Here is a 24,809-nt window from a genome sequence, read left to right on the forward strand (position 1 = left end):
TGAAGAGTGGTTGTTGGTTACAAGGGGTGAATGGAGTTTAGAATCAGCCATGTAGATTACGGATATCTGGCCCTGGTGGACCCTTGTGGTATTTTAAAGCAAAGTGATCTTCCCGTCTTGGATGCAGCTGCTCAGGATTTTCGTTTATCCAAGTTTTGTGCTATTTGAGAGCAAAGGAATGAAGAGGGGGGTTCCCTTTCTATTCTTTTTAACAATTTTCATAACCTAAAATTCTTCAGTAGGAAATTCTGTTGTCAAAGAAGCCATAAGGACCAGTTAAACCCTCTGGCATTACTGCATCACGTTCTTTCTCACACTTGTTGCCTATGATGTTAACATTAGCAGTATTTATGTAATCTGAGCATAGGGCTGGGCTATGCATTGACTCACAGGGTGTCCATTTCCTCACTTACAAAGTGGGAATAATAAATACATGTACATCTCGAGCTCTTGTGTGGAAAACGTTTGCATTGTTCTCTGAGACCACCTGGAAGAAAAAAGTTTATTTGCAGTTACGTGTTCTCATTTTAATGATCGGTGGTGAGTCATTCTCCCAAGCCTGACTTCTGCTCAATGAGTGGGCCTTCCCCAACAATCTCCTAACTCCGTATGTGTAGATGAGTCTGATTGGTTGTTCAAACATCCTGTGTGGATGACATAACTGTTTTGTGATTCAAATTTTGATCTGGGTAATATTGGTGATGTACCTATAAAAGCTGTATTTTTATTTTACATTTTTGTTTTTTTTTTTTAATAAAAACCTACTTTTCACCTTTTTTCTGTTTTGCCACTCACTCAATCTTCCTGAAATCTGACTTCAAAAACTTGATTCTTTCTTTTCTCTGATCAGACACCAGAATGGAAAGAACACAGGCTTTGGAGTCCTACAATTGTGATTCAAATCTGATTTCAACTCTGCCACTTAATGTTGGCCTATTAGAAAATTATTTATCTGAGCCTCAGTGCCCTCATATGTAAGGTGGTGATATAAAACCAGGTTTAGAGGGTTGGTCTTTAGATGATAGTCCATAAACAGTGGCTGACACATAATAGGATGACAGTAGAAGGAAGAATGCCTGATACTCTTAATGGGAGAATGAACAAGTGTATTAAGTATCACTGAGACTTCCCCAGCATGCTCGTGCTCCTTCACGCGCATGTTCTCTCTCTCTCTCTCTCTCTCTCTCTCTCTCTCGTTTTTTTTTTTTTTCAATGTATCCAAAAATCTTTAAGTCCATCCTCTGTCTCCCTGTAAGAGTGCTGAACAATATGTTGTTTTTGTTGATCTACATCTCTTGAGGCAAACTCAGAACTGTTTAACTTTAGGGAAGATAAGTTTAATTAGGATAAGCTTCATAAACTGATATAACTGGTTGCCTTACCGTTGGGGTCTTAAGAAGGGGGCTGAAGGAGTTGGGGGCTGAAGAACAGGGAGAAGTAAAAAAGTTTTTTACTTTATGATAACTTGTAACTCTTGAATTTTAAAATATGTAAGTATATTACCAAAGTTTTGCTTTATTTTGCTTTTTTGTTTTTAAAGCAAGCCTTGTAGTCTGGTCTGGAATGTCTGTTGTTTTCTTATTTCAACAGCCATTCATCCAGGGCTTGGGTGGTTTAAGCACTAACTAATCATCATTGCTTACTTAATAAGCTTCTCCTGGAGATGTTTTTATTATTGCTGCTACAAACATACATCCATCCAGGGTAAAAACGGTGATATCTCCAATTCCTTTGCCTTTTTTTTCTTTCTTCTTCTTTTTTTTTTTTTTTTTTTTTTTTTTTTTTTTTTTTTTTAATATATCCACCTTAGTCAGTCACCACAACCTGGGCATTCTATTCAGCTAGTGTTTTTCTTCCCATTTTCACTGTGATCTGTATAGTTTCAGACTCTCACTGCTGCACATCTTCATTAGTATTATAATAATCTAATATTATAGAATAGTAGAATATTCTGCCCCTTTGTGCTGATCCTATATCTTTTTGCCAACTTAATCATCCTAAAAGTTTGTTCTGATGATGCCGTTACCCTGCTCGAAAACCTGCAGTCATGATTTGGTGACTACCAAATAAAGTGTAAACACCCTCACCTGGCTTTAGGCTCTGAGATGAGGCTGTAGCCTACCCTATTCACCTTCATTCCTTTTACATGCTCTGTTACATATCCTGATTCATATGAAACAATTTGCCATTTTCCAAACACAATCTTCACTGCAACTCCCTTGAGTACGTTTGATACATATCTATTACATATCTACCAGGTGCCAGGCCCTGTTTCAGGTCCTGGGGACACACAGGTGAAAAAAAAAAAAGTCCCTCCCCTCTTGGAGACCACATCCATCTTAACTGCCCATTTACCAGTAGTCGATAGTCTATCCATCCTTAAAGTACAGTTGAAATCCCTCTCTAAAGACTGACAACTCCTCTAGCCCTCAGTTTACTCTTTTTCCGAGTTTCCTATAGTTATTTATTTGCTTCTTATTTGTTTTTGGCAGCACTTACCACATTCTACTTTATATGTCAAGTATGTATTCTCTTTTATATGCTTTCCTTTTTTTAAGTTTGAGGAATAATTGACAAATGTAATTATATATATTTAAAGTATACAACATGATTTGATGAACATATACATAACATATACATATTACCAAGATCAAGATAATTAACATATCCAAAGAAGACCTACACATGGCCAATAGGTATATATGAAAAGGTATTCAACATCACTAATCATCAGGGAAATGCAAACCAAAACCACAATGAGTATTTGTTTCTCTTAAAAGATTTCTGGGCAGCTTGAGGACACAGACCATGTTTATCTTTATATTCTCCATAATGCTGAGCATAGTCCTTTATTCATAATAAATGTTCAATACTTATTTATTTGTTTTGTGAATGAATAGGCAAACCAACCTGAGATCCAGAGTTACCCAGGGATCTGTTACAAGCATTTACTTGTTCTAAGTGTTCTTTTCCTGAATTCCATTGTATAATTTCTAAGTATTTTTGACCTTTATGCAACTATTATCATCTAGTCATTTAAATCTACATCTAGTCATTTAAATTATATTGTTTGAATATCTGGAAAAAATTTACATGGTATGCAACCATAAAATTTAACATAGTACTGTAATACAACATAAACTTTAATTCAAACAGCAATCATGCTAATATAGACATTATAAACTTACTAAAATATTGTGTCCTTTCCCTTTCCTAGGAAAGTATAATAATAATAACCTGTGTATAGCACATTTTTTCTATCACTGGCTTAGAGAAGTTATTCTGATTTGTAAACAGACCTGTGAAATATATAGGACAGGTGTTATCCCTTCTTTAAATATAAAGAAAGGGACAGAGAAGTTGCATAATTTACATGAGGTCAATTAATGAAAAAAATCTAGGCTTAATTAATACTATAGATATGATTATTGTGTATTTTTCATTACCATGAAATAATTATGCATTTTCTTTCTTTAGTGAAAGAAATGATGTTTTAAGAGAAGCTGAAATTTTACACAAAGCTAGATTTAGTTACATCCTTCCAATTTTGGGAATTTGCAATGAGCCTGAATTTTTGGGAATAGTTACGGAATACATGCCAAATGGATCATTAAATGAACTCCTACATAGGGTAAGTATTGTGTATTTTCAGTAGCTATAATTCTGTTATTCAAGTGATCTAGTGTTTTGGCTTTACATATGATCAGATTATTTAGAGATATATAGATGAATCAAAGTAAGAATAATGGAAAACAATTACAGTAGTAAAGTTACACAATTTAAGTCTTCTTTTGTTTTGTTAAAAATACCATAGAGTCAGGTCATGCATTCTATGGGACCTAGATTATTTTGCTTAGGTTACTGAGTTTGAGGTTTAAACTGAATTCCAGTATCCACATGTGTATATACAGAGAAAGGAGTAGGAGAGAGAAGAGATAAACCCTGCACACTATATAATACCCTGTTAGGTAAGCCAGATTTTATTTTATGTTAAAAACAATTTAAGATTCAGATTAAGTATTAATAATACCAGCCCATTAAGTTCTGAATAGGCCAAATAAATCTGTCTCTGAGTACCAAATATATTAGTTTTTCCAATAATAGACAATGGCACGTGCCATTTACCTTTCTATCAAGGTACCAGTTACTCAGGCTTTGATTGCAAATCCCATCAGTGAGCCAACTAGACGGGCAAATCCTACCAGTAAGCAAATTTGGATCCTTAATCTCAAACTATGTGTATTCATCTATTATTGTTTGCTTGATCTTATATTATTAATATTATCTGCGTGAAGCCTGCTTAACATTGTCTCTCTCTCCCTCTGGCCCTCTCCCCCACTGGCACCCCCCCTCTCTCTCTAAGGGGAAAAAAATACGCATATATATACATGTATATACATATGTATGTATGTATATGTGCATATATGTGTGTATATATATATTCTGATATTTTCTTCCCACACCCCAGTACCCATTAGATACTCTGGTACCCAAATTTGGAACCCATTAGAAATTATAGAGCCTCCTTCAGTGGACTGCCAACTCCTAGAAGGAATCAGAACATATAGAGTGAGTGCTCTTCTATTTCCATCTCCATGATCAAAACCCTCCATATGATACCATTCTGCACAGAGGCCTCGTTACTCCTTTGAACTACATAATTTTCAGAAAAAAATGACCTTTTATAGATTAAAAGATTCAGTTACTCACCAAGATGGGGGTCTGTGTATACCAAAGGAAGTAATGTTTTATGTCTCTTTTGGTTTCCTGTGTTGTACCATTAGGGTGGGATTTACCTTGAAAGTATTCTTCCCGCAACCTCAAAAAAGATTGTTGAAAAAAATCAAAGTGCAATGTAAAACCGAGTATTTTGAGACTGTCAATGAGTGGATTAACATGTGATGTCTAATCAATGAGCTATAAGCTTACCCATTTGTAGAAAAAATTCTCAAGAACAGATTTGAGCTTTTAGTAAAAGCATACTTGTTCGTGTCATTTAAAATGTATTCAGTAGCTTGGTGCCTGATGATTCATTGTCAGATCTTCCCAAATTACCAAATTTTTCTGAGTTTATTCATTTTCCTTGGAAGCTACTCTAACTTTTATGTTCTAAAGTTCAGATTAATATCACTTGTAAGTACAAGGAAATATAAAAGATTCTATTTTAAATATGTCTGTATTATATATGCTTAGAAATGGAGATGATCTTTGTCTCTTTCACAAAAGCAAAATGTCCAAAGGCTAATTTTTCGTTAGAATACAAAAATTATGTAAGAAGCATGAGATATTAATATATAGTAAATATAATATGGTCCTAATTTTAGTTGATGTAATGATAATTATAGTAAAGTATGATTTCATAACAATAGGAAAGTTAATATATAAATTTTGTATTAGTAGTTTGTTAGGTACTAGAAGCAAATTTTTTGTGTGTGTGTTTGTGTGGGTACATGTAGGTTACTTGATGTAAACCATAGAATGAAGAGATAGGTGTGAGTATATGTGTTCAGGTATTACACAGAAAAAAATTGAAACTGTGTTAAATGAAGAAAGAAGAGCCTATACCAAGTAGTTATATTACTGACATAAACCAAAAGGAAATATCAGTATTATAAAGCCATTTTCTCTAAAAACTGAGGGAAATAAGATATAAGAATATTAAATAATAATTGATAGCATGATACAATGAAATAAAAATAAGTATATGTTTTGACCTGAGTTTATGCTGTATTTCCACACGGAATATTTAATTTTCTAAGTGGAAATGTAATGAATGTGGTCACTTATTTTGGTTTTATTTTCATATATATGAAGAAAATGGAATATCCTGTTGTTGCTTGGCCACTGAGATTTCGCATTCTGCATGAAATTGCACTGGGTGTAAATTACCTGCACAATATGAATCCTCCTCTACTTCATCATGACTTGAAGACTCAAAATATCTTATTGGATAATGAATTTCATGTTAAGGTAATTTGGAAAAAAGTTTATCTGCATCCTTGAGTTTAATAGTGTTGAAGACTTTTTAGGATTTTTTTCACCCTACCTAGCCGATTTAATATCTCACTTTTCCATAGCCCGCAATTCTTTTCTTCAGTGCCCCTTCTTCCTGTTGCAGTGGCTTAGTTCTTTCTAGACTCCAGAGGTGATAGAATTGTGGTACGAAATACAAAGTCATTATGTCCTTAATTGAAATTGTCATGTAAACCTTTTTTTTTCTTTTGATTTTGAAGTTCTTACAGATTCATGTATGTAGTTCTATGTCACTTTATCACATGTGTGACCGCCATAACAATCAAGATACAGCACTGTTCTGTCACCACAAAGCTATCATTCCTGCTACCCCTTTATATTCACACTCACCCTCTTCTACTATCCCTAACCACGGACAACCACTAATCTGTCTTCCATCTCTATGATTTTGTCATTTTGAGAATGCTGTATAAATGCAATCATGCAGTATTTGGCTTTGTTTACTTAGCATAACACATTTGAGATCCATCCAAGTTGTTGCTTATATCAGTAATTGGTTCTTTTTTATTGATGAATGGTATTTCATAGTAGGGGTATACCAAAGTTGTTCAACCATTTACCTATTGAAAGATACTTGCATTGTTTCCAGTCATTGGAAATTACAATAAAACTCCTATGAACAATCCTGTGCAACTTTTTGAATGAACATAAGTTTTCATTCTTCTAGATAAATGCCCAAGAGTGCGACGGCTGGGGGGTTTGTTTAGTTTTTTAGGAAACTACCAAACTGTTTTCCAGAATGACCATACATCCTACCAGCAATGTATGATTGACTCAGGTTTTCCACATTCTCACCAGCATTTGGTATTGTCACAGTTTTTTATTTTAGCATTGTAATAGGTATACCGTGATAACTTATCATAGTTTTAATTTGCACTTTTCTGATGGTTAGTGATATTGAACACTTTCTCATTTGCTTATTTGCTCTCTCTATATCCTTTTCAGTGAACTGTCTCTTCATGTCTTAAGCTGTTTTCTATTTGAATTTTTTGGCTTTTTACTATTGGGTTTTGAGAGTTCTTTAGATTTTTTAGAGAGAAGTCCTTCATCAGATATGTAGTGTGAAAATATTTTCTCCCAGTTGATGGTTTGTTCTTTTCATCTTTTGAAAAGGGTCTTTCTCAAAGGAAGTTTTAATTTTGATGAAGTCCAGTTTATCAATTTTTCCCCTTTATGACAATGCTTTTCTGTCATATCTAAGTAGCCTTCATCAAGCCATAGGTATTGAAGGTTTTTTTCTATGTTACCTTCTAAAAGTTTTAGAGTTCTATGCTTTATATTTAAATCTAGGATCTAGTTTGAATTTTTTGTATAAAGCATGAGATTTAGGTGCCTAAAGGCACCACATGTAGTGATTCCATAGTTTACATCTAACTGATGACACCAAATAAAAAGTAGTTGCTAAGTAGCTAATACTAAATGTAACTTGCTTTGTTTTTATGTTATTTTGCTATACCTCTTACAATAATATATATAATTGAAGATCATTGTAAATATCAAAAATGTTCAAAGAAAAAAGTAACAGGGAAGTTGGAACCATAGAAAATTAATACAAAAAGTGTGAGAAAAGTTAAAGGAAAAACTAAACCTCTGTTAAATGCACTTCCTCTCCCTAGAATAAAATGGGAGCGGAAAGGAAACAGAAGCTAGGTGCTGCCTCAGTACTACTAAAAAAAAAAAAGAAACTAATCTGTCACAACAGTTATAAAACCATGCGGGTAGAAGTGCTTTAATGGTCAGCTAGTCCCCTGAATCCTCACTGCGATAGTCCCTTGTCTCCCAAGGCAAATATCCTATAACAGGGAGTCTTAATATCCATCCTTAAATGACTGTGACATTTTCTTATATGATCTATCAAAACACCTTCCGTTTGTTTCTGTCCATTGGTCCTGGTTTTACTCTTTGTGATAACCTGAGTAAGTCCAATTCTACTTCTGCGTGACAGCCCTTTCAATGTTTGAAGATGACTTTAATCCCCCTGCCACTCACATACACTTGTGTTTTGTTCTCCTTTCTAAACACCCTTAGTTCTTTCAACCAATTTCCTTATTACATGGATTTTAATCACAGGTGCTGTCTAGATGCTTCTGTGGGTAAATCTCAATTTTTATCCTCACAAAGAAAATACTCCTGATGTGACCTGATGAATGTACTTTTCGATGGAAGTGTCATTTCCCAGGTCCCTAAATAGCATTAACAACAAGTCCTGAGAGGTTCTTTTTTTTTTTTCAGGTATTGTTGCTTAAGCCATATCACATACTTTGCAGAATACTTTTGAACATCATCACATTTTGTCTTGTTAGATTTGATTGATTACTTCAGCCTCTTAAGATCTATTTCAGTTTTACTTTTCTAGTCCAGGCGTTTTAATTTTATTTCCCAGATTGGTGTCACCCTCAGATTTAATTAGCTAGTTTTTGTGTCTTTAATGATTATGTATTAACCAGTATACAACCCAGATCAGAGCTGCACAACATGCTGCTAGGACTCATGCTCTAGGTCACTATCAATCTTTAATTAGTACTTTTGGAGAATAATCATTAATTTTGTTTGGAATACTTCTAAGAGAGCTGTTATACAGCCCATATTTCTCCATTTTGTACTTAAGAATATTATCAGAGTCCTTAGTGGACTGCTTTCCCAGGTATCCTCCTGGCTTATTCCCTTACCTTCTTCACAGTGGCTTTCCCTGACAACTCACCCAATTTCTCTATGTCTTTGTACCTTGATTTATGCTCCTTCATATTATTTTCACCACCTGTCATAATATTTTTGTTAATGTATTTATTGACTGTCTCCCCCAATTAGAATAGAAACTCCAGTAAGACTGAAATTTAGTCTATTTTATTAACTGCCACCTGCTCAGTACATGCCATATTGAAGTATTAACTACGTATTTGTTGAATAAACAAACGAATGAATTCTAGATCTGCTCTGTATACCAGATAGGCCTGATAACTTAATAGTCAAACATGTTACTTTGAATAACAAAGTGTTTTGTAATATACAACTGTTTTAACATTAATGCTTTGACAGTCGTACTACTGTCAAAAAAGGAAATGAAATTGGTCATTGTTTTATTCAGTAAATGTTTATGGAGCAACAGTAGTATGGCAAGCATTGTGCCAAGCACTTGGGATATATCAGATTAGATTTGAAATTGACCACCAGTCAATATAATTTGTTTTTCATGACTTCTTGCTGGATCTTCCATTAATTACTCATAACATACCCCTTTTATTAAATTTTCTAAATTTTTTTAAACAAGGAGTAAGCACAGTCTCTACCAGTATGTAGATTTGCAAAATCAACATTTTCTTTCCTTTTTATTTTTTTAATTTTTTTTTAAATTTTATTTTTTATTTTTTAAAATTTATATCCAAATTAGTTAGCATATAGTGAAACAATGATTTCAGGAGTAGATTCCTTAATGCCCCTTACCCATTTAACCCATCCCGCATCCCACAACCCCTCCAACAACCCTCACTTTATTCTCCATATTTATGAGTCTCTTCTGTTTTGTCCCCCTCCCTGTTTTTATATTATTTTTGTTTCCCCTCCCGTGTGTTCATCTGTTTTGTCTCTTAAAGTCCTCCTATGAGTGAAGTCCTAAGATTTTTGTCTTTCTCTTACTAATTTCACTTAGCCTAATACCTTCCAGTTCCATCCACGGCGTTGCAAATGGCAAGATTTCATTCTTTTTGATTGCTGAGTATTTCTTTCCTTTTTAAAAGTCAGAATGACATTTAGTTTTCTCATATACTATCCATTCTGTCCCACAAAGAGCACTAATAGCACCATGGAGGTATTTGCAAGTACTGTAAAACCTTGGTTTGTGAGTAACTTGTCCTGCGAGTGTTCCACAAGATGAGCTAACATTTCTGATAAATTTTAACTTGATAAACGAGCAGTGTCTTGCAATGTGATTAATACATTACATTGAACGTTGCATGATCACAGCTTAGCCAATGGTTCTTGAAATTTGCTTTGATATACAAGTGCTTTGGGTTATAAGCATGTTTCCAGAATGAATTATGCTTGCGAACCAAAGTTTTGCTATTCTCAATAACCTGAAATATATATATAATAATCTGAGATTTGCCCTTCTTGACCTTTTCAACATCCTTGAACTTGAGTTTCTTCATCTCAGTCTGGAAACTAAATAGAGAAAACAGAAGCAAAGTACTAGGTAATGATTCCTACTTTCTTCTTTTCACTGATCAATAGGGTATCCTTTCTTGGTCTTTCTTTGATATGAATAGAATTTAAAATAGTTTGACTTTATTTAGTTTGTAATTTTTATTAATTTTAGTACATAGAGAGCTGTGACCTTTCTAATACTATTCTTATAAATTAGTAGCATTCTTTTACATGTATCCTGTATGTCTCTATTTTTTACTTTATAAATGTCCCTTAAAAGTCACAGTTCGGGGGTGCCTCGGTGTGTCAGTTGGTTGAGCATCCGACCCTTGGTTTTGGCCAGGTCACAATCCCAGGGTGGTGGGATCAAGTCCCACATCAAGCTTTGTGCTGAGAGTGGAGCCTGCTTGATATTCTGTCTCTTTCCCTCACTCCCTCCCTCTCTCTCTGCCCCTCTCCACCCCTCTCCCCTGCTGGCTCACTCTCATGCTCGCTCGCTCGCTCTCTCTATCCCTCTCCCTCTCAAATAAAAAAAAAATTCAAAGTTCATCACTGACTCATAAAAAAGTAAGTTATTTAACCTACCTATCATCTTGGAAAGGCATTTAAATGAAGTATGTATCTTTAAAAATACTCAATAAAATTAAATAGATGTTTACACCTTGCTACCATTTTCTGAAGTAAGTTTTTTCACTGGAATGCTGGCCAGAAGCATAATAGCTGAAAGAAAAATATTTACTACTGATTTAGATCAACTGAGACTTTTCTACTTTAAAAAGAATACATTAAATTTGGTTATCTGTCAGGTGTTCATTAGTGTACCATATATACAAATGAACCAGTGATAGGCTTCTTTGAAATGAAAATATTTATATGTACCATACTTGCTTTCTCTGCTCTTCTGTCAGTCTTATGTAGAAAACAGAATACTTCAGGATTAATCTTCAAAACATTTTGCTGATGATGATTTTATAGTTTTATAGATATGAATAGTATATGTAAATGAAAGTAGCTATTCTAGTAGGGTGGTAGGATTGTGGATGATTTTTATAGTAGTGTGTTTTAATTTCCTCTAATTTTTAAAATAATCTTCATATTTAAAAAGAAAGCCTTTAGCTTTAAAATGCATGTTAAAATCTTGCATAGTATGGGAAAGTTCTTATTCTCTGTCTTCATGGCTGAATGATTGATTTAAGACCTTCAAGAAATCATTCCTTCCCTCACATTGTTCACTTTTTTCCTGTTGAAGATCCAGATTTATTGCATCATGCCTTTTGTAATGGTATTGTTTGTAATAGAGAAAGGGGAGAAGTATAGCTCCATGTGAAAACCAAACTAAATCAGCTCAGAGAGAGAATTCTGATTTAGGTTTTTAGGTCAGGTTTGAAAAGAGGAAGATGAAAATCTTAGGTGAAAAAGCACATGAGGAGGCAAGCTCAGGAATACATTTTCTCTAATGCTGTGTTCAAACCAACATTTAACCCAGGAGTTTGCAAATTATGGTTCAGGTATAAGTTGAGACAACATCTCAGATTTTTTTTTCTTAGAATTTTTCACTTGTGGCACAAAAATAAACTCTACTTATAGTAATGCTTATTACTCTAGCAAATGTGCAACTGGAGTGCTGTTTTTGCTCTTAGAAGGTAGGTGGGAAGAGCAGATTGTATTGAATAAGAGCAACCTATATACAAAACACTAATATTAACACATATGGATCACTTATTGTGTGCCAGATATTGTTCTGAGGGCTTTGCTTAGAATAAGGCATTTAATTTTCTCAAACCAGTGATATGGTGTTGTTGTCCCCACTGCACATATGTGCAGATGGGTCATCTGAGGCAGAGAAATTTAAAAACTTGCTCAAGTTCACACATAGTTAATTAAGTGGTAGTATTGGAATCTAAATCTAAATAACCTAGGCTCCAGAACCCGTGTTCTTAGCCACATGGTATATTGCCTTTCACAGTCAATCCAGCGTAGCTCTTCATGTAATGGCACCATATTTTCTCTGGGTCTTTTCTACTTTTTTTTTTCCTTAGACTTACCCTTTTACTTTAATAATGTACGGAAAATTTCATATAGTCTACCCCCTCCCTTTTTAGAGTGGAGCCATAATTTTTTTTTAATAATGAATTTAAACACTGAACAAATTGTTTCTTCTATTAAAACTAGTAAAAATGGAAGAGTTAAGTAATTGAAACACAAATGATGTGCTGGATAGAGCTCATTTCCCTCTGTTGATCCTAAATTATGCAGTGTGAAGGTCTAAGTAATTCAAATTAAATGTTTTTAGAGTCCTATACCCTTTTGTCCATAAAATACTATTTCTGTTATTTTGTCTTCCATTTAAAAAAAATTTTTTTTAACGTTTATTCATCTTTGAGAGACAGAGACAGAGCATGAGCGGGGAAGGGGCAGAGAGAGGGAGACACAGAATCCGAAGCAGGATTCAGGCTCTGAGCTGTCAGCACAGAGCCCGACGTGTGGGGCTCGAACTCACAAACTGAGATCATGACCTGAGCTAAAGTCGGATGCTCGACCTACTGAGCCACCTAGGTGCCCCTTTTGTCTTCCATTTTTAAAAAAAAATAAGGAACCTTTTAAATAGAGAGTTATAAGGTGTTGTAGAATATCTGCATAAAATTTACAAGTGAAGCAAAACTTTAAAGGATATATCAAAAGCACAGAATGTCACCCATAATTCTTCAAGCAGTCCTTGTCATGGACATAAATATGCTTTATATGCTAAATAGACTCTTGCCAACAGATGTGATTCTTTTAGCAGTAAGCATAAATCATATAATAATGACCTATACTATATCGAAATTTTACTTCACAATTGAAGCTTACTATTTTTAGGGCATTATAAATAAGAACATATAAATCTGAGTTGCAAACAATACCCAGTTGCAATCATATTAGATACCAGTAGTTTAGCAGTTCTTTGGGGTGTGGGTGAATTTTGAAAGCACATGCTATAAAACTACTTGTCTTAAAAAGTAGTGTTTGGTGTATATGCTCATTCAGAATTTAAGGCACAAAATATTCCTGCTTAATTTTTCAAAACTCATTCTCCATTTTAAAATCTGTGATATTATGCTGAACTTCAAGTCAGTATCTATTGCTTCTAGAGTTATTGGGCTCAGCACTCTAGAATTAATAAAGAAACTGATAGAATATATAGAAATAAAATATTAATATAGAACATTTCCTCTAGTCTCATATCTAAATACAATGAATATAGACAAAGAGAGTCAATTCTTGTTTTTTTAAAGGAAAAAATTTTAAATTCAGTTATTTACTCTTTTCCCTTACAGATTGCAGATTTTGGTTTATCAAAATGGCGTATGATGTCCCTCTCACAATCACGAAGTAGTAAATCTTCACCAGAAGGAGGGACAATTATCTATATGCCACCTGAGAACTATGAACCTGGACAAAAATCAAGGGCCAGTGTCAAGCATGATATATATAGGTATAATTTGTTACTTTTGCTCAGAGTTAACTTTGTATAAAAATAAGATTAACCAGAATTTCAAAGCTACATTTTAAAATGTGATTTTTACTCTTCTCTCATAAGTGTGGCAAAAATAGAGACCACAGTGATTAATATTTTTCAAATAAAAGATTCCTTCCTTGAAGCTACTTTTACATCCTTGAAAAAAATTTAAGGCACATTTTTTGTCCTGTCAATTTATAATATAGTACTCAAGGTTTTTGTTTTTTGTTTTTTTTTTTTTTAATCATATCTGACATTGATGGAGGAGGGAAGGAAACAGTGTGGCCAACACTTAACACTACAAAAGGAGATAGTATTTAGACCAAAAAAAGTCAGTAGAGTAGGGCTACATAAAACCATCTTTTTTATTGCTGTTTATTTTGTGTGAATAATAGAATCATGTAATTAGAGGTCTTTAAAGAATCATCCACAACAAATTATCCTTTAACTTCAAATTTTTATTATAGTAATTTGCTAATTTTTCAAATTGGATTAATTCCCTTTCAAAACAAACCTGTATATAAATATTCCTGGTCTTGGTTGTATATGGTAGTTCTTTATACAGTATTTCACTACCTTGTCCCTTTCAAAAATGATCTCTCCGTAGTCAGCTTTTAAAATCAGTGCTATTTTAGTTTATTATGCATAGTTAGTTTATAATGTACTGTATGTATATTTTTATCTTAAACAGCTATGCAGTTATCACATGGGAAGTCTTATCCAGAAAACAGCCTTTTGAAGGTAAGTGTACTTTTTTTATTTTTTATTTTTTTAAATTTTTTTTAACGTTTATTTATTTTTGAGACAGAGAGAGACCGAGCATGAACGGGGGAGGGTCAGAGAGAGGGAGACACAGAATCTGAAACAGGCTCCAGGCTCTGAGCTGTCAGCACAGAGCCCAACGTGGGGCTCAAACTCACGGACCGCGAGATCATGACCTGAGCCGAAGTCAGCCGCTTAACTGACTGAGCCACCCAGGCGCCCCTGTACTTTTTTTAAATCTTTAAAAAAAAATTTTTTTTTTAATGTTTGTTTTTGAGAGAGAGAGAGACAGGGAGACAGGGTGTGAGTGGGGAAGGGGCAGAGAGAAGGAGACACAGAACTCGAAGCAGGCTCCAGGCTTTGAGCTGTCAGCCCAGAGCCTAACATGGGGCTTGAACTCACAAACTGCAAGATCATGACCTGAGCCAAAGTCAGATGCTTAACCGACTGAGCTACCCAGGTTCCCCTCACTTCCTTGTTCTAGATGACATCATGTTGCTAGGCCACATTCAGAACTATCTAAATAAAGCCCATCTTATTTTGAATCTGCCTACCATTCATTTTGTGGAAACATACTATAAAAGCATAATAGTTTATCAATTCTGAATCCACTGTATATTGGAAACTATACTGGATTAAGGGTCAGAAAAAAGTAGATTATAATTCTTGTTCTGATAGTAATTAGCTGTGTGATCACGCCACTAAATCTCGAGTCCTCTTTTTTTTTCATTTGCAAAATGAAATTTTTGAATATTTATTTTTGATTCAGTCCAGTTCTAAAATTCTTTATTTGAAAATTTAATTCATGCTTCTTCTGTAATAACCAGCAATCATTAAAGAATAATTTCAAAGTTTTCTGATAATATTGTCCATTTCTTTATTCTGATTCTTCCATTCTGTTCGTAAGGGTCGGTTTGATGTGTAACAACCTCAGAATCTCAGTAGCTTACTAAATAAACGTATATTTCTCATTCACATATGATGTGAGTGGCCATCCTTAGCTATACTAGGTTCTCCTCAGTTCTACTTGTGCTCTGCTGTATTCACATTCCATTGGCCAAATCAGATACATGACCAAGCTTAAAATTAATGAGCTGAGGTGAAGCTATAAACTCCACCACAGGAGGCAGACAAATCTCAATGACTGGAATATATAGTTGTACATATATACTTCTTTAACAGAAAGGGGGGGGGGGGTAATGCATTATTCCCAACAGTTTAAGTTTCCCTCATATTTAAGTAATCTATTAGATCATAATATATTTCTAATAAATGAAATATATTTGTTTTGACAGAAGTCACCAATCCTTTGCAGATCATGTATAGTGTGTCACAAGGACATCGACCTGACACTAATGAAGAAAATTTACCATTGGATATACCTCATCGAGCACTCATGATCTCTCTAATAGAAAGTGGATGGGCACAAAATCCAGATGAAAGACCATCTTTCCTAAGTGAGTGTACAGTTTTAATTTGGACATTTGGAATTAGAAAAATAGTGACTATACTATGAATAAAATATTCCTTGAAAAATTACACAAGTTAGATGGCAAACTTACAGGTTTTGTTTTCTTTTTAATTCACGTGCTGTTTTTATTTTATGAGATGAGATTAGAGAGATAAGGAGAAGCTGTTGGGCTACCACCAAAAGGTTATAAATCTATTCCAAGTACAATAGAATAGCATTAATATGTGCATTGTATGGAAATGACATGATCTAATTTAAGTTTTGAAGAGAGCACTCTTGTTGCTGTGTGGAAAATTGACTGAAGAAGGGCAGGAGTGGATGCAAAGAGACCAGCTAAGAGACTGTCAAGAGTTTACTAATTAAGGTGGTAATCCTAGATAGAAAAATTAGATAGAATTAAGATTTATTTCAGAGGTAGAATGGATCATCATCTAAATGTAAACATAGAAAATTTTTACGACCTTATGGTGAGCAAAGAACTCTCTGTATGACATCAAAAACAAGATACATGAAAAAAAGGATAATTGGACTTGGAAAAAATTGAAAATTTTTGCACTTCAAGAGATGTGATTAAGATAAAGTGAAAAATAAGCCACAGACTAGGACTATAAAAGCAATGAAATATATTTTTTACTCGCAATTTGTGTTCACTGCTTATCATTACTATATTTAAAAAATCAAAAGTTGCTTGTAATGGATTCACATTTATTTCCCAGAGCTATCTGGGAGGGTCTATATCTCCCTTGTCCCCAGTGCCACTTCCAAATACTCATTTCTTTTCCATTCTCTAGAACTTATACCTCCTATGAAGATCATACCATTAGGCAATACTTACTTTTCTGTAGACTTCCTGGCTTTTCTTTATTGTTCTTTGAAGACTTTGACTTTTGGCTTAATGATTTCTCTACCCTGCATTGATCAGTACTTAAAGGAGCCCTCTGCAGATCACAGAGCTGTCTCTCTGTGTTACCTCTCCCCTCTCTGGTACTGTCCTCTGAACTCTATCTGCCTTGGTCTACCCAGACTCTCAGCCCCCTCTCCTCAATTAACTTTCCACTCAGTTGAGAAGTGAGGTCCCACCTTACTTCCCCTATAAGCTGCAGCTGGGAACTCTCTCTAGGCAGCAAGCCTGGGCAGTCCTAGGGCTCACCTTATTTGTTTCCCACCTCAGAGATCTCTGTCCTTTGTTGCCCAGTATCTAGTGTATTGAAAACCACTGTTTCGTGTATTTTGTTTGGTTTTTTTTGGTCATTTTAGGCAGGATGGTAAATCCTACCCTATTGCTCCAGAAGTGGAAGTTATTGGTTTCTATTTAAATTAGTGGCCAAAACTACACACTAAACACTACTTAGCAATTCTATTATGCTTCTCAAATACATCTCTAGTATTCCATTCTCAGAGATCAACTGTTCTTAAGGTGTGGTACAAGGACCCCTGGGGTGGTTGGTTCCTGAGACTTTCACAAGGATTCACAAAATCAAAACTGTTTTCAGAATAAGAAATACTAAGATATTAATTTCCCTTTTTATTCTCATTCTCTCATGAGTACACGGTGGATTTTTTCAGAGGCTAAATCAGGTATGATGGTTTCACTGCTCCGGCAATTAATGGAATGTGTTCTCATACACTCCGATGTTTTAAAATTTTCTCAGTTATAATTTCTAATATAGTAAGTATCAATAGATATGACCCACATATACAAAAACTGGGATACTCAATAATTTTAAAGAGTCCTGAGACCTAAAAGTTTGAGATTTGCTGTCTTAATCAGTGATTATATTGTATTACTGTCGGAGACACACAAGTCCCATTTTTTTATGTTTCCAAAGTGAAGATGAAATTCCATTTCAATCCCCAAAAAAGCAAAGTATAGGGAGAATATTTTCTAGCTTCTATGTGTCCCTCAGCAGTCTTCCTCAGACTTTATCTTATTTGTTAATTTTGGAGAAAAACTGAGCATGCTTACCTGGTCCCTTCTCAGTTTTTTTCCTTCTTTTAGAAGTCAGCCTATCTAAAGGATATATACATTTTCTGCTCCCCCATGTGGAAGTAGATGTAGACTCTGGCTGAGTAAAGCTGTGAATTCTTTCCAAGCCCTTTGGCTACAGATCTAAAGTTAATTTCTCTATTAATCTTTATTGGTCATAAAGGTGATACTTTAATCATCATTTATCATTTTTTTGTGTGGCTTTTCTTGGTAGATTCTGAGCTTAGGAAAAGAAGACAGGGTTAATACCTTAGCCTCCCTTCTTTTAAGAAAATTTTTTTTTTTTTATTTTAGAGAGAGAGAAAGTGCAAGTGGAGAGAGGGACGAGGGAGAGAGAATCTTAAACAGGCTCCACAGTCAGCATGGAGCCCTATGCAGGGTTCCATCCCACGACCCTGGGATCACGACCTGAGCTGAATCAAGAGTGGGACGCTCAACCAACTGAGCTAAGCAGGTGCCCCATAGCATCCCTTCTTAAACCTCCTTCGTCCCATGCTCCATCTTCCCTTTAACAGATCACCTGTTCTCACACTGCACTAAGAAATAGAAACCGTAAGAGAGTACTACCTCACAGTTCCACTACCATATCCACAAACTTGGTTGTCCTTGTATCCATCTTTCCTGCCTTATCTCTTTTCCAGTGGAAAAAAGTGTCCATATATATACTTAACACAAATGTAAACGTATCACTTGTGCTCTGGATGCAATTCCCAAGCCCTCTTCAGCTTCTCGTCCTCATATTCTGTCTCTGTTCTTGAGTGTCCATCTCAGCCTATCTAGTGGGTCATTCAGCTGTCATACAGATATATTCCATTATTATCTCCTATCTTTATACAGGAAAAAAAATCTTAACCCCATATCATCTTTCAGTGTCACCTCATTTTTCTGCCCCCATTGAAATCTAAACACCTTGTAGGAATTACCCGTACTTGTTTTCCCTGCTTCTTTCCGTCTAATTCAGTTTTTGACAAACTTACATCAGTCTTCTGTTTTCATATCTCCACGAAAGCTACACTGTTGGAGTTACCAAGGATGGTAATGTTAGAAAATCCTGCTTATCTTACTTGGCTTCTCACCAGATTAGACATTCCCTCCTTGAAACTTTCTTTCTGGTTGCTTCAAGACAGAAGAAGCTACACTCTCAGCATCCTCTCTTTCTCAATCTTTTTCACTTCCTCTACTCAATTTCTAACTGTTGGAATGCTTCAGAGCTCTAACATGGATCCTTTACTACCTATTTACTATCTATACTCTCCCGTTACATCATCCGTTAGTGATGCTCAGTTTTATATCCGGAGCCCTGGCCTCTCCCTTTGGCAACAAGTTTATATGTTGTTGTTGTTGCTGTTGTTGTTGTTGTTGCAGTAGTAGTAGTGGTAGTGATTATGATTGTTTCTATTTCTTGGCTATTAGGAATAATGCTGCTGTGGCTGCTCATATGCAAGTCTTTGTGTGAACATGTTTTCATTTCTCTTATATTGGTACCTATGAGTTGAGTTGCTGAGTTGCATGGTAAATTTATCTTTCATTTTTCAGAAACTCCCAAATGTTTTCCAAAATGGTCGCATCATGTTATATTCCCATTTTTGAATTGGTTTATTTGCCTTATTATTGTCAGAGCTCTTTATATATTCTGAGTATAAGTCTTAGCCAGATCCATGATATGCAAAAAATATTCTCCCAGTCTGGGGCTTGTCTTTTCATTTTTCTTAATAGCAGCTTTTTGAAGTGCAAAAGTTTTCAGTTTTTTTGAAGTGCATTTAAAATTCTTTATGGACCCTGTTTTTAATGTCATATCTAAAAATTATTTACCTAACCAAAGGTCATGAAGATTTTCTCCTGTATTTACATTTAAGTGCACGATACGGTTCAAGTTAATTCTATGTATGGCATGAGGTAAGAGTCTAAATTATTTATCTTTTTTCATGTGAATATCCTGCTGTCCTAGCACCACTTGTTGAAAAGATGATCCTTTTCCCATTGAATTGCCTCAGCAACTTGGTCAAAAAGCAATTGACCGTAACTATAAAGGTTTATTTTTAGACTCTCAAGTGTATTCCATGATCTATATTTCTATCTATATGCATATGTAAAGGCTCTTAACAGAGTTGAGTGTCATCAGTTTGGGGAAAAATTGACCTAGGGCCTTATCAGGTAAAAATTAGCATTTATATTTTTCAATTTAATGATTAGATCTGAACTCAAATAATTTTTTTTTTCTCATGTAGAATGTTTAATAGAACTTGAACCAGTTCTGAGGACATTTGAAGAGATAACTTTTCTTGAAGCTGTTATTCAACTAAAGAAAACAAAGGTAAATTGCTAAATGAAATAATGGAAATTGAACTTTAAATAATCATATATAACTCATGGAGATTTTCAGCTTAGTTAAATTCCGTTTTTATGTATCTACTTTTCACAAATACAGGCTACAGTATTAGGGCGATAGAGTTTACCAGAGACTATGAATACTGTTTTCTCTGTCACCAAAGAGCTTTTCCATTTCATTCAAATGGCCAATTCTAGATTTCAGAGACATTTCTAGAACTCCCATATATCAAATGTAAATTTAAGACGTGTAATGAATACCAGTTATGTACAATGAATGCCCTAAGTCACTAGAGTTTTTTTAACCTATATTTCTTCCCTACTGTTGTAATATATACAGAGTAAAGAAGTCTGGGTTCTTTCACTTCTTTTTATTCAATGTTCTTGGGCTTTTTTTAGATTTATAAAAAGTTAAGCTATAGAATTGTATTAATTGAGACTAAAATGTGTATTTTTTATTGCTTTGTTTTGGTTTGTTTTCCCACTCAAACACTCCATGTTACATAAATCAAAGTAACTGTTGCTAAGAATTACTTAGAACAATTGTCTTATTGACTCATTCTGGCTTTTGTAGATCAGAACAATTGAAGAGCCCTATTACTGAAACGTTTTCTTAATATTATAGATTTGAGGGATGTCTGGGTGGCTCCAAGAGTTGGTTGAGTATCCAACTCTTGATTTCATCTCAGGTCATGATCTCATGGCTCATGGGTTCGAGCCCCACATTGGGCTCTGTGCTAATGCGTGGAGCCTGCTTAAGATTCTCTCTCTCTCTCTCTCTCTCTCTCTCTCTCTCTCTCTCCTCTCTCTCTCTCTCAAAAATAAATAAACATTTTTTAAAATTTATCAAAATGTATTAAAAAGTAACCATATAGTACTTTAGGGACAAAGTAAGCATAGATGAGCTCAGCAAGTGCTGAGTTTCATTAAATTGCATTTGAGATATAATAATAAAAATAATCAGCTATTAACCAAAGTCTTAAGTTGTGAACAAGCATAGTCTACAATTTATGTATCACTACATGACCTTGATTGCTTCTTGCAATTTGCTGTATCTTTGACATAACCTTGGTTTAAAAGGGAAATGTGTGAAGAAAACGACTACCTTTAACCAAACTGAAAATTGAAGATAGCAGTATTAGTGCCTCTTTTTAAGGCACTAAAGAACTGTGTTTTAATTCTTTTGATAGCTTTTCACTGACCTTCCTACTTCTCAGTAGGTACAATCTTTTTTAGCACATTCCAGTGTCTCCACTTCTTAGTAGCTACAGACTTCTGTAATGCTTATTTTTGCTTTATCTTTTCAGTTCTCTTTGTCTCCTTCCAGCTTTTTCTTCTTCTGCCAAGCAAAGGTGAATAGAGGAATTGGTTCTCTTGGTTGTAAAGTGGAAGAGAACCGTATCAGTTTTTTTTTTCTTGTCCCCAAACTACTTAAATACTATGACCTATATTCAAAATGGTTAATTTTGGGATGTGGCTCAGTCAGTTAAGTGTCCAACTCTTGGTTTCAGCTCAGGTCTGGATCTCTGTGAGTTTGAGCCCTACGTCCAACTCTGCATGGTAGCGTGGAGCCTGCTTGGGATATATTCATTCATATTCTCTCTCTCTCTCTCCCTCTCTCTCTCCCTCTCTCTCTCCCTCTCTCTCTCCCTCTCTCTCTCCCTCTCTCTCTCCCTCTCTCTCTCCCTCTCTCTCTCCCTCTCTCTCTCCCTCTCTCTCTCCCTCTCTCTCTCCCTCTCTCTCTCCCTCTCTCTCTCCCTCTCTCTCCCCCTCTCTCTCCCTCTCTCCCCCGCCCCCACTCACACTGTCTCTTTCTCTAAATAAATAAATTTTTAAAAATTAAATAAACCTTAAATTTTAGAAGAAATTTTGTTTTTTTAAATAAAATAGTTTAAAGTACATATTTTCAAATACCTGAATACCCTTTGATGATAGCATTGCTAAATTACTAAAACAGCATTACTTTCTTTGGTGTTTTTAAATAGCTATGTTGTTTTCACTCGAAATTTTTTTAAAAAGAAATTCTGTATCAATTCTGTGAAACTAGTAGGGAAAGAATATCATTTCTATTTGATGGATGAGGTAACTGAGGTATAGAAAAGTTACATAATACCCTACGCAGCTGGTTAATGGCAGGGCCAACAATAGAATACAAATTTAATAAGATTTTTCATCAAGAAACTTCTGAAAACAAAGACCACCAGTTAAGGTGACTCGTTTGAGGTTCCTTCATTTTTTTCATTTCTTTGAACCAGGTCCTGTAATTTATGTTTTCACAGATAGCCTTTCTTATAAATTAAATAATAACAACCGAACCAAAAGGAGTTTCTCCTTAATATTCCATTTCATTTCCTTCTAGGGATTGATTTACTAGTTCATAAATAACTTGAATTATCATAACTGATTAGTTATGAAAAATAATGTTACTAATTCAAGGATATTGCATTATCAAAAATGTTTCAGTAAGTTTAAAATCACAGAAAAGCCTTGTATAACAGAGACCCAAAGAATAACTCTAAAGGTTCACATAAAAATGTATTTAACAAATGTTCATTGGACTACTTTGTGCAAAGTGCTATGGTAGGTAGATTATATATACAGATGAATAGTTGCTTTTCTTCTAAAATTCCTTACCTGGTAATGGAGAAGACAGTAATAAGTATGAATAATGGAGGGCTGGGAGCAGTTGGCATTATGTTGGTTTGGAGAAAAAAAAGCATACTGATAGGTTTGTTTTTTAAATCACTCACTAGTGATGGCAGTTAATCCAAGATTGCTTTATAGCGATGGGAATAAATCACTAAATGAGTTTAATAGAGAGGTATAGCATGTATGTAACCCATCTGCTTAATAGCTAGTAGCATTTATTGAAGGCTAACTAAGTAATCTTAGGGCTTTTTTGTTTATAATCCTCCTTACAGTATTCCTGAAAAATAGGTATTCTTATCTCCAGTTTGCAGATAAGTAAACTGAGATTAAGTCTCACACCTAAAATCCAATGGTTAGGTATCCTGAGATTCTAAACCAGACCTGATTGGCTACGTAGCCCCATCATTCCATTAGTACCCTCTGCATCCTTTACTTACTCCAGCCCTCAGTTTCTTATCTGTAAAATAATACTGTACTTACAAGCACAGTGCTTAAAATATAGTAAATGCTTAAGAATTATGGATAGATACATACACATACATAAATTGAAATTTATTAAGTACCTAGTTTGTATCACTTTATATTCATTACCTCACTTAATCTCTAAAACGATCCTGCATGTAGGTATTAGTCAATCTTTAAAGATAAATGTGCTCAAGGTAACCAATTAATATAAGGCAGGATTCAGTTTGTTTCTCTATAAAGTTATTGCTCCTATACTACACTGTCTCTACATTTAGATCATATATCCTCAAATGATGTAACTTTACTTTCCATTTGTTTTGTATAAACATAAATTATGTTAAGTAGATTGTATTTTATTCATAAAGCTTCCTAATCACTTCCAACTAAAGTACATGTATGCATTCATTCCAGTTACAGAGTACTTTGAGCACTATTCACTTATGCGACAAGAAGGAAATGGTGTCATCTCTGAACATACCTGTAACTCATGAGCCACAAGAGGTAAAATTATGTCGATAAACTCAAAATGTGAGAAGAATATGAAAAATCATTAAGTCTTGGGGTGCCTGGGTGGCTCATTCGGTTAAGCCTCTGACTTTGGCTCAGGTCATGATCTCACGGTTCATGGGTTCGAGCCCTGCGTTGGGCTCTGTGCTGACAGCTCAGAGCCTGGAGCCTGCTTCACATTCTGTATCTCCCTTTCCCTCTGCCCCTCCCATGCTCACACTCTATCTCTCTCTCTCTCAAAAATAAACATTTAAAAAAAATTTAAATTAAAAAAACAAGTCATTAGTCTTAATTCCTTCCTTAATATGTGGGAAGCTAAAGCTAGGGAGATTTTAGGATTTATTAGGTAGCCCATGGCAATCTCCGGTTTGAAATCCAGTGCTCCTAATTCTCATGCCATGTTCATCTCATTGAATCATACATAGTCCTTGCTTTTCTGTTTGCCATTAACTTTCATCCTGTCATTGTTTCATACAATGAGCAGTATTCCTGTGTGGTATATAGACAAATCATTGATTATAGTTTTACCATTATATTTATCCAAATGTAAACTATCCAATGTACACCCTTATCCTTACCTCCTACGGTGATTACTGGAAGGAAAATGCCATTTGCATGACCATCTAAATGGAAAGATTTCTTCAGTAGCATTCATTCATATTTCAAGTTAATAATTTCTCCTAAGAATATGTAAAGCTTATTATTTTATATATGTGTTTCTTTAATTTTGTAAGGTATAAATTGTAATAGTTTTGTTCTTTTTTATAGTAAACCAAAAGCAACAACTGTTTAGAAATTAAAACCGTATAACTTTTAAAATGATTTTCTATTAATCTAAATCATTTATCCTATGTTTACTTTAGGAATCGTGTGGATCCTCTCAGTTCCATAAAACTAGTGGTTCTACTGGAGCCTCAAAGTCCCTGTCAGCGTCTCAAGACAGTGATTTTTTACCTAGTATGTAAGCT

General features: G+C 34.7%; 1 protein-coding gene across 4 annotated transcripts in view; it reads left to right on the forward strand.

Annotated features, from left to right (window-relative positions):
• The window catches only part of RIPK2 (receptor interacting serine/threonine kinase 2), a 57,925-nt gene that overhangs the window by 1,508 nt on the left and 31,608 nt on the right, over positions 1 to 24,809 (forward strand). For 3 of the 4 annotated variants that reach the window (XR_014136612.1, XR_013553472.2, XM_060610865.3), the window contains exons 2-9: positions 3,478 to 3,631; positions 5,815 to 5,970; positions 13,491 to 13,648; positions 14,364 to 14,413; positions 15,730 to 15,891; positions 20,121 to 20,206; positions 23,746 to 23,835; positions 24,705 to 24,798. Coding sequence is in view for 1 of the 4 variants with exons in the window: in XM_060610865.3 (XP_060466848.1) it covers positions 3,478 to 3,631; positions 5,815 to 5,970; positions 13,491 to 13,648; positions 14,364 to 14,413; positions 15,730 to 15,891; positions 20,121 to 20,206; positions 23,746 to 23,835; positions 24,705 to 24,798 (950 nt within the window). In the remaining 3 variants the exon portion in view is untranslated. Of the gene's footprint in view, positions 1 to 3,477; positions 3,632 to 4,468; positions 4,570 to 5,814; positions 5,971 to 13,490; positions 13,649 to 14,363; positions 14,414 to 15,729; positions 15,892 to 20,120; positions 20,207 to 23,745; positions 23,836 to 24,704; positions 24,799 to 24,809 lie in introns of those variants that run through there. The other variant, XR_014136613.1, reaches the window with a different exon arrangement.

This window comes from Panthera onca, chromosome F2 (assembly GCF_046562875.1).
Source record: "Panthera onca isolate mPanOnc1 chromosome F2, mPanOnc1 haplotype 2, whole genome shotgun sequence".
Taxonomy (NCBI): Eukaryota; Metazoa; Chordata; class Mammalia; order Carnivora; family Felidae; genus Panthera; species Panthera onca.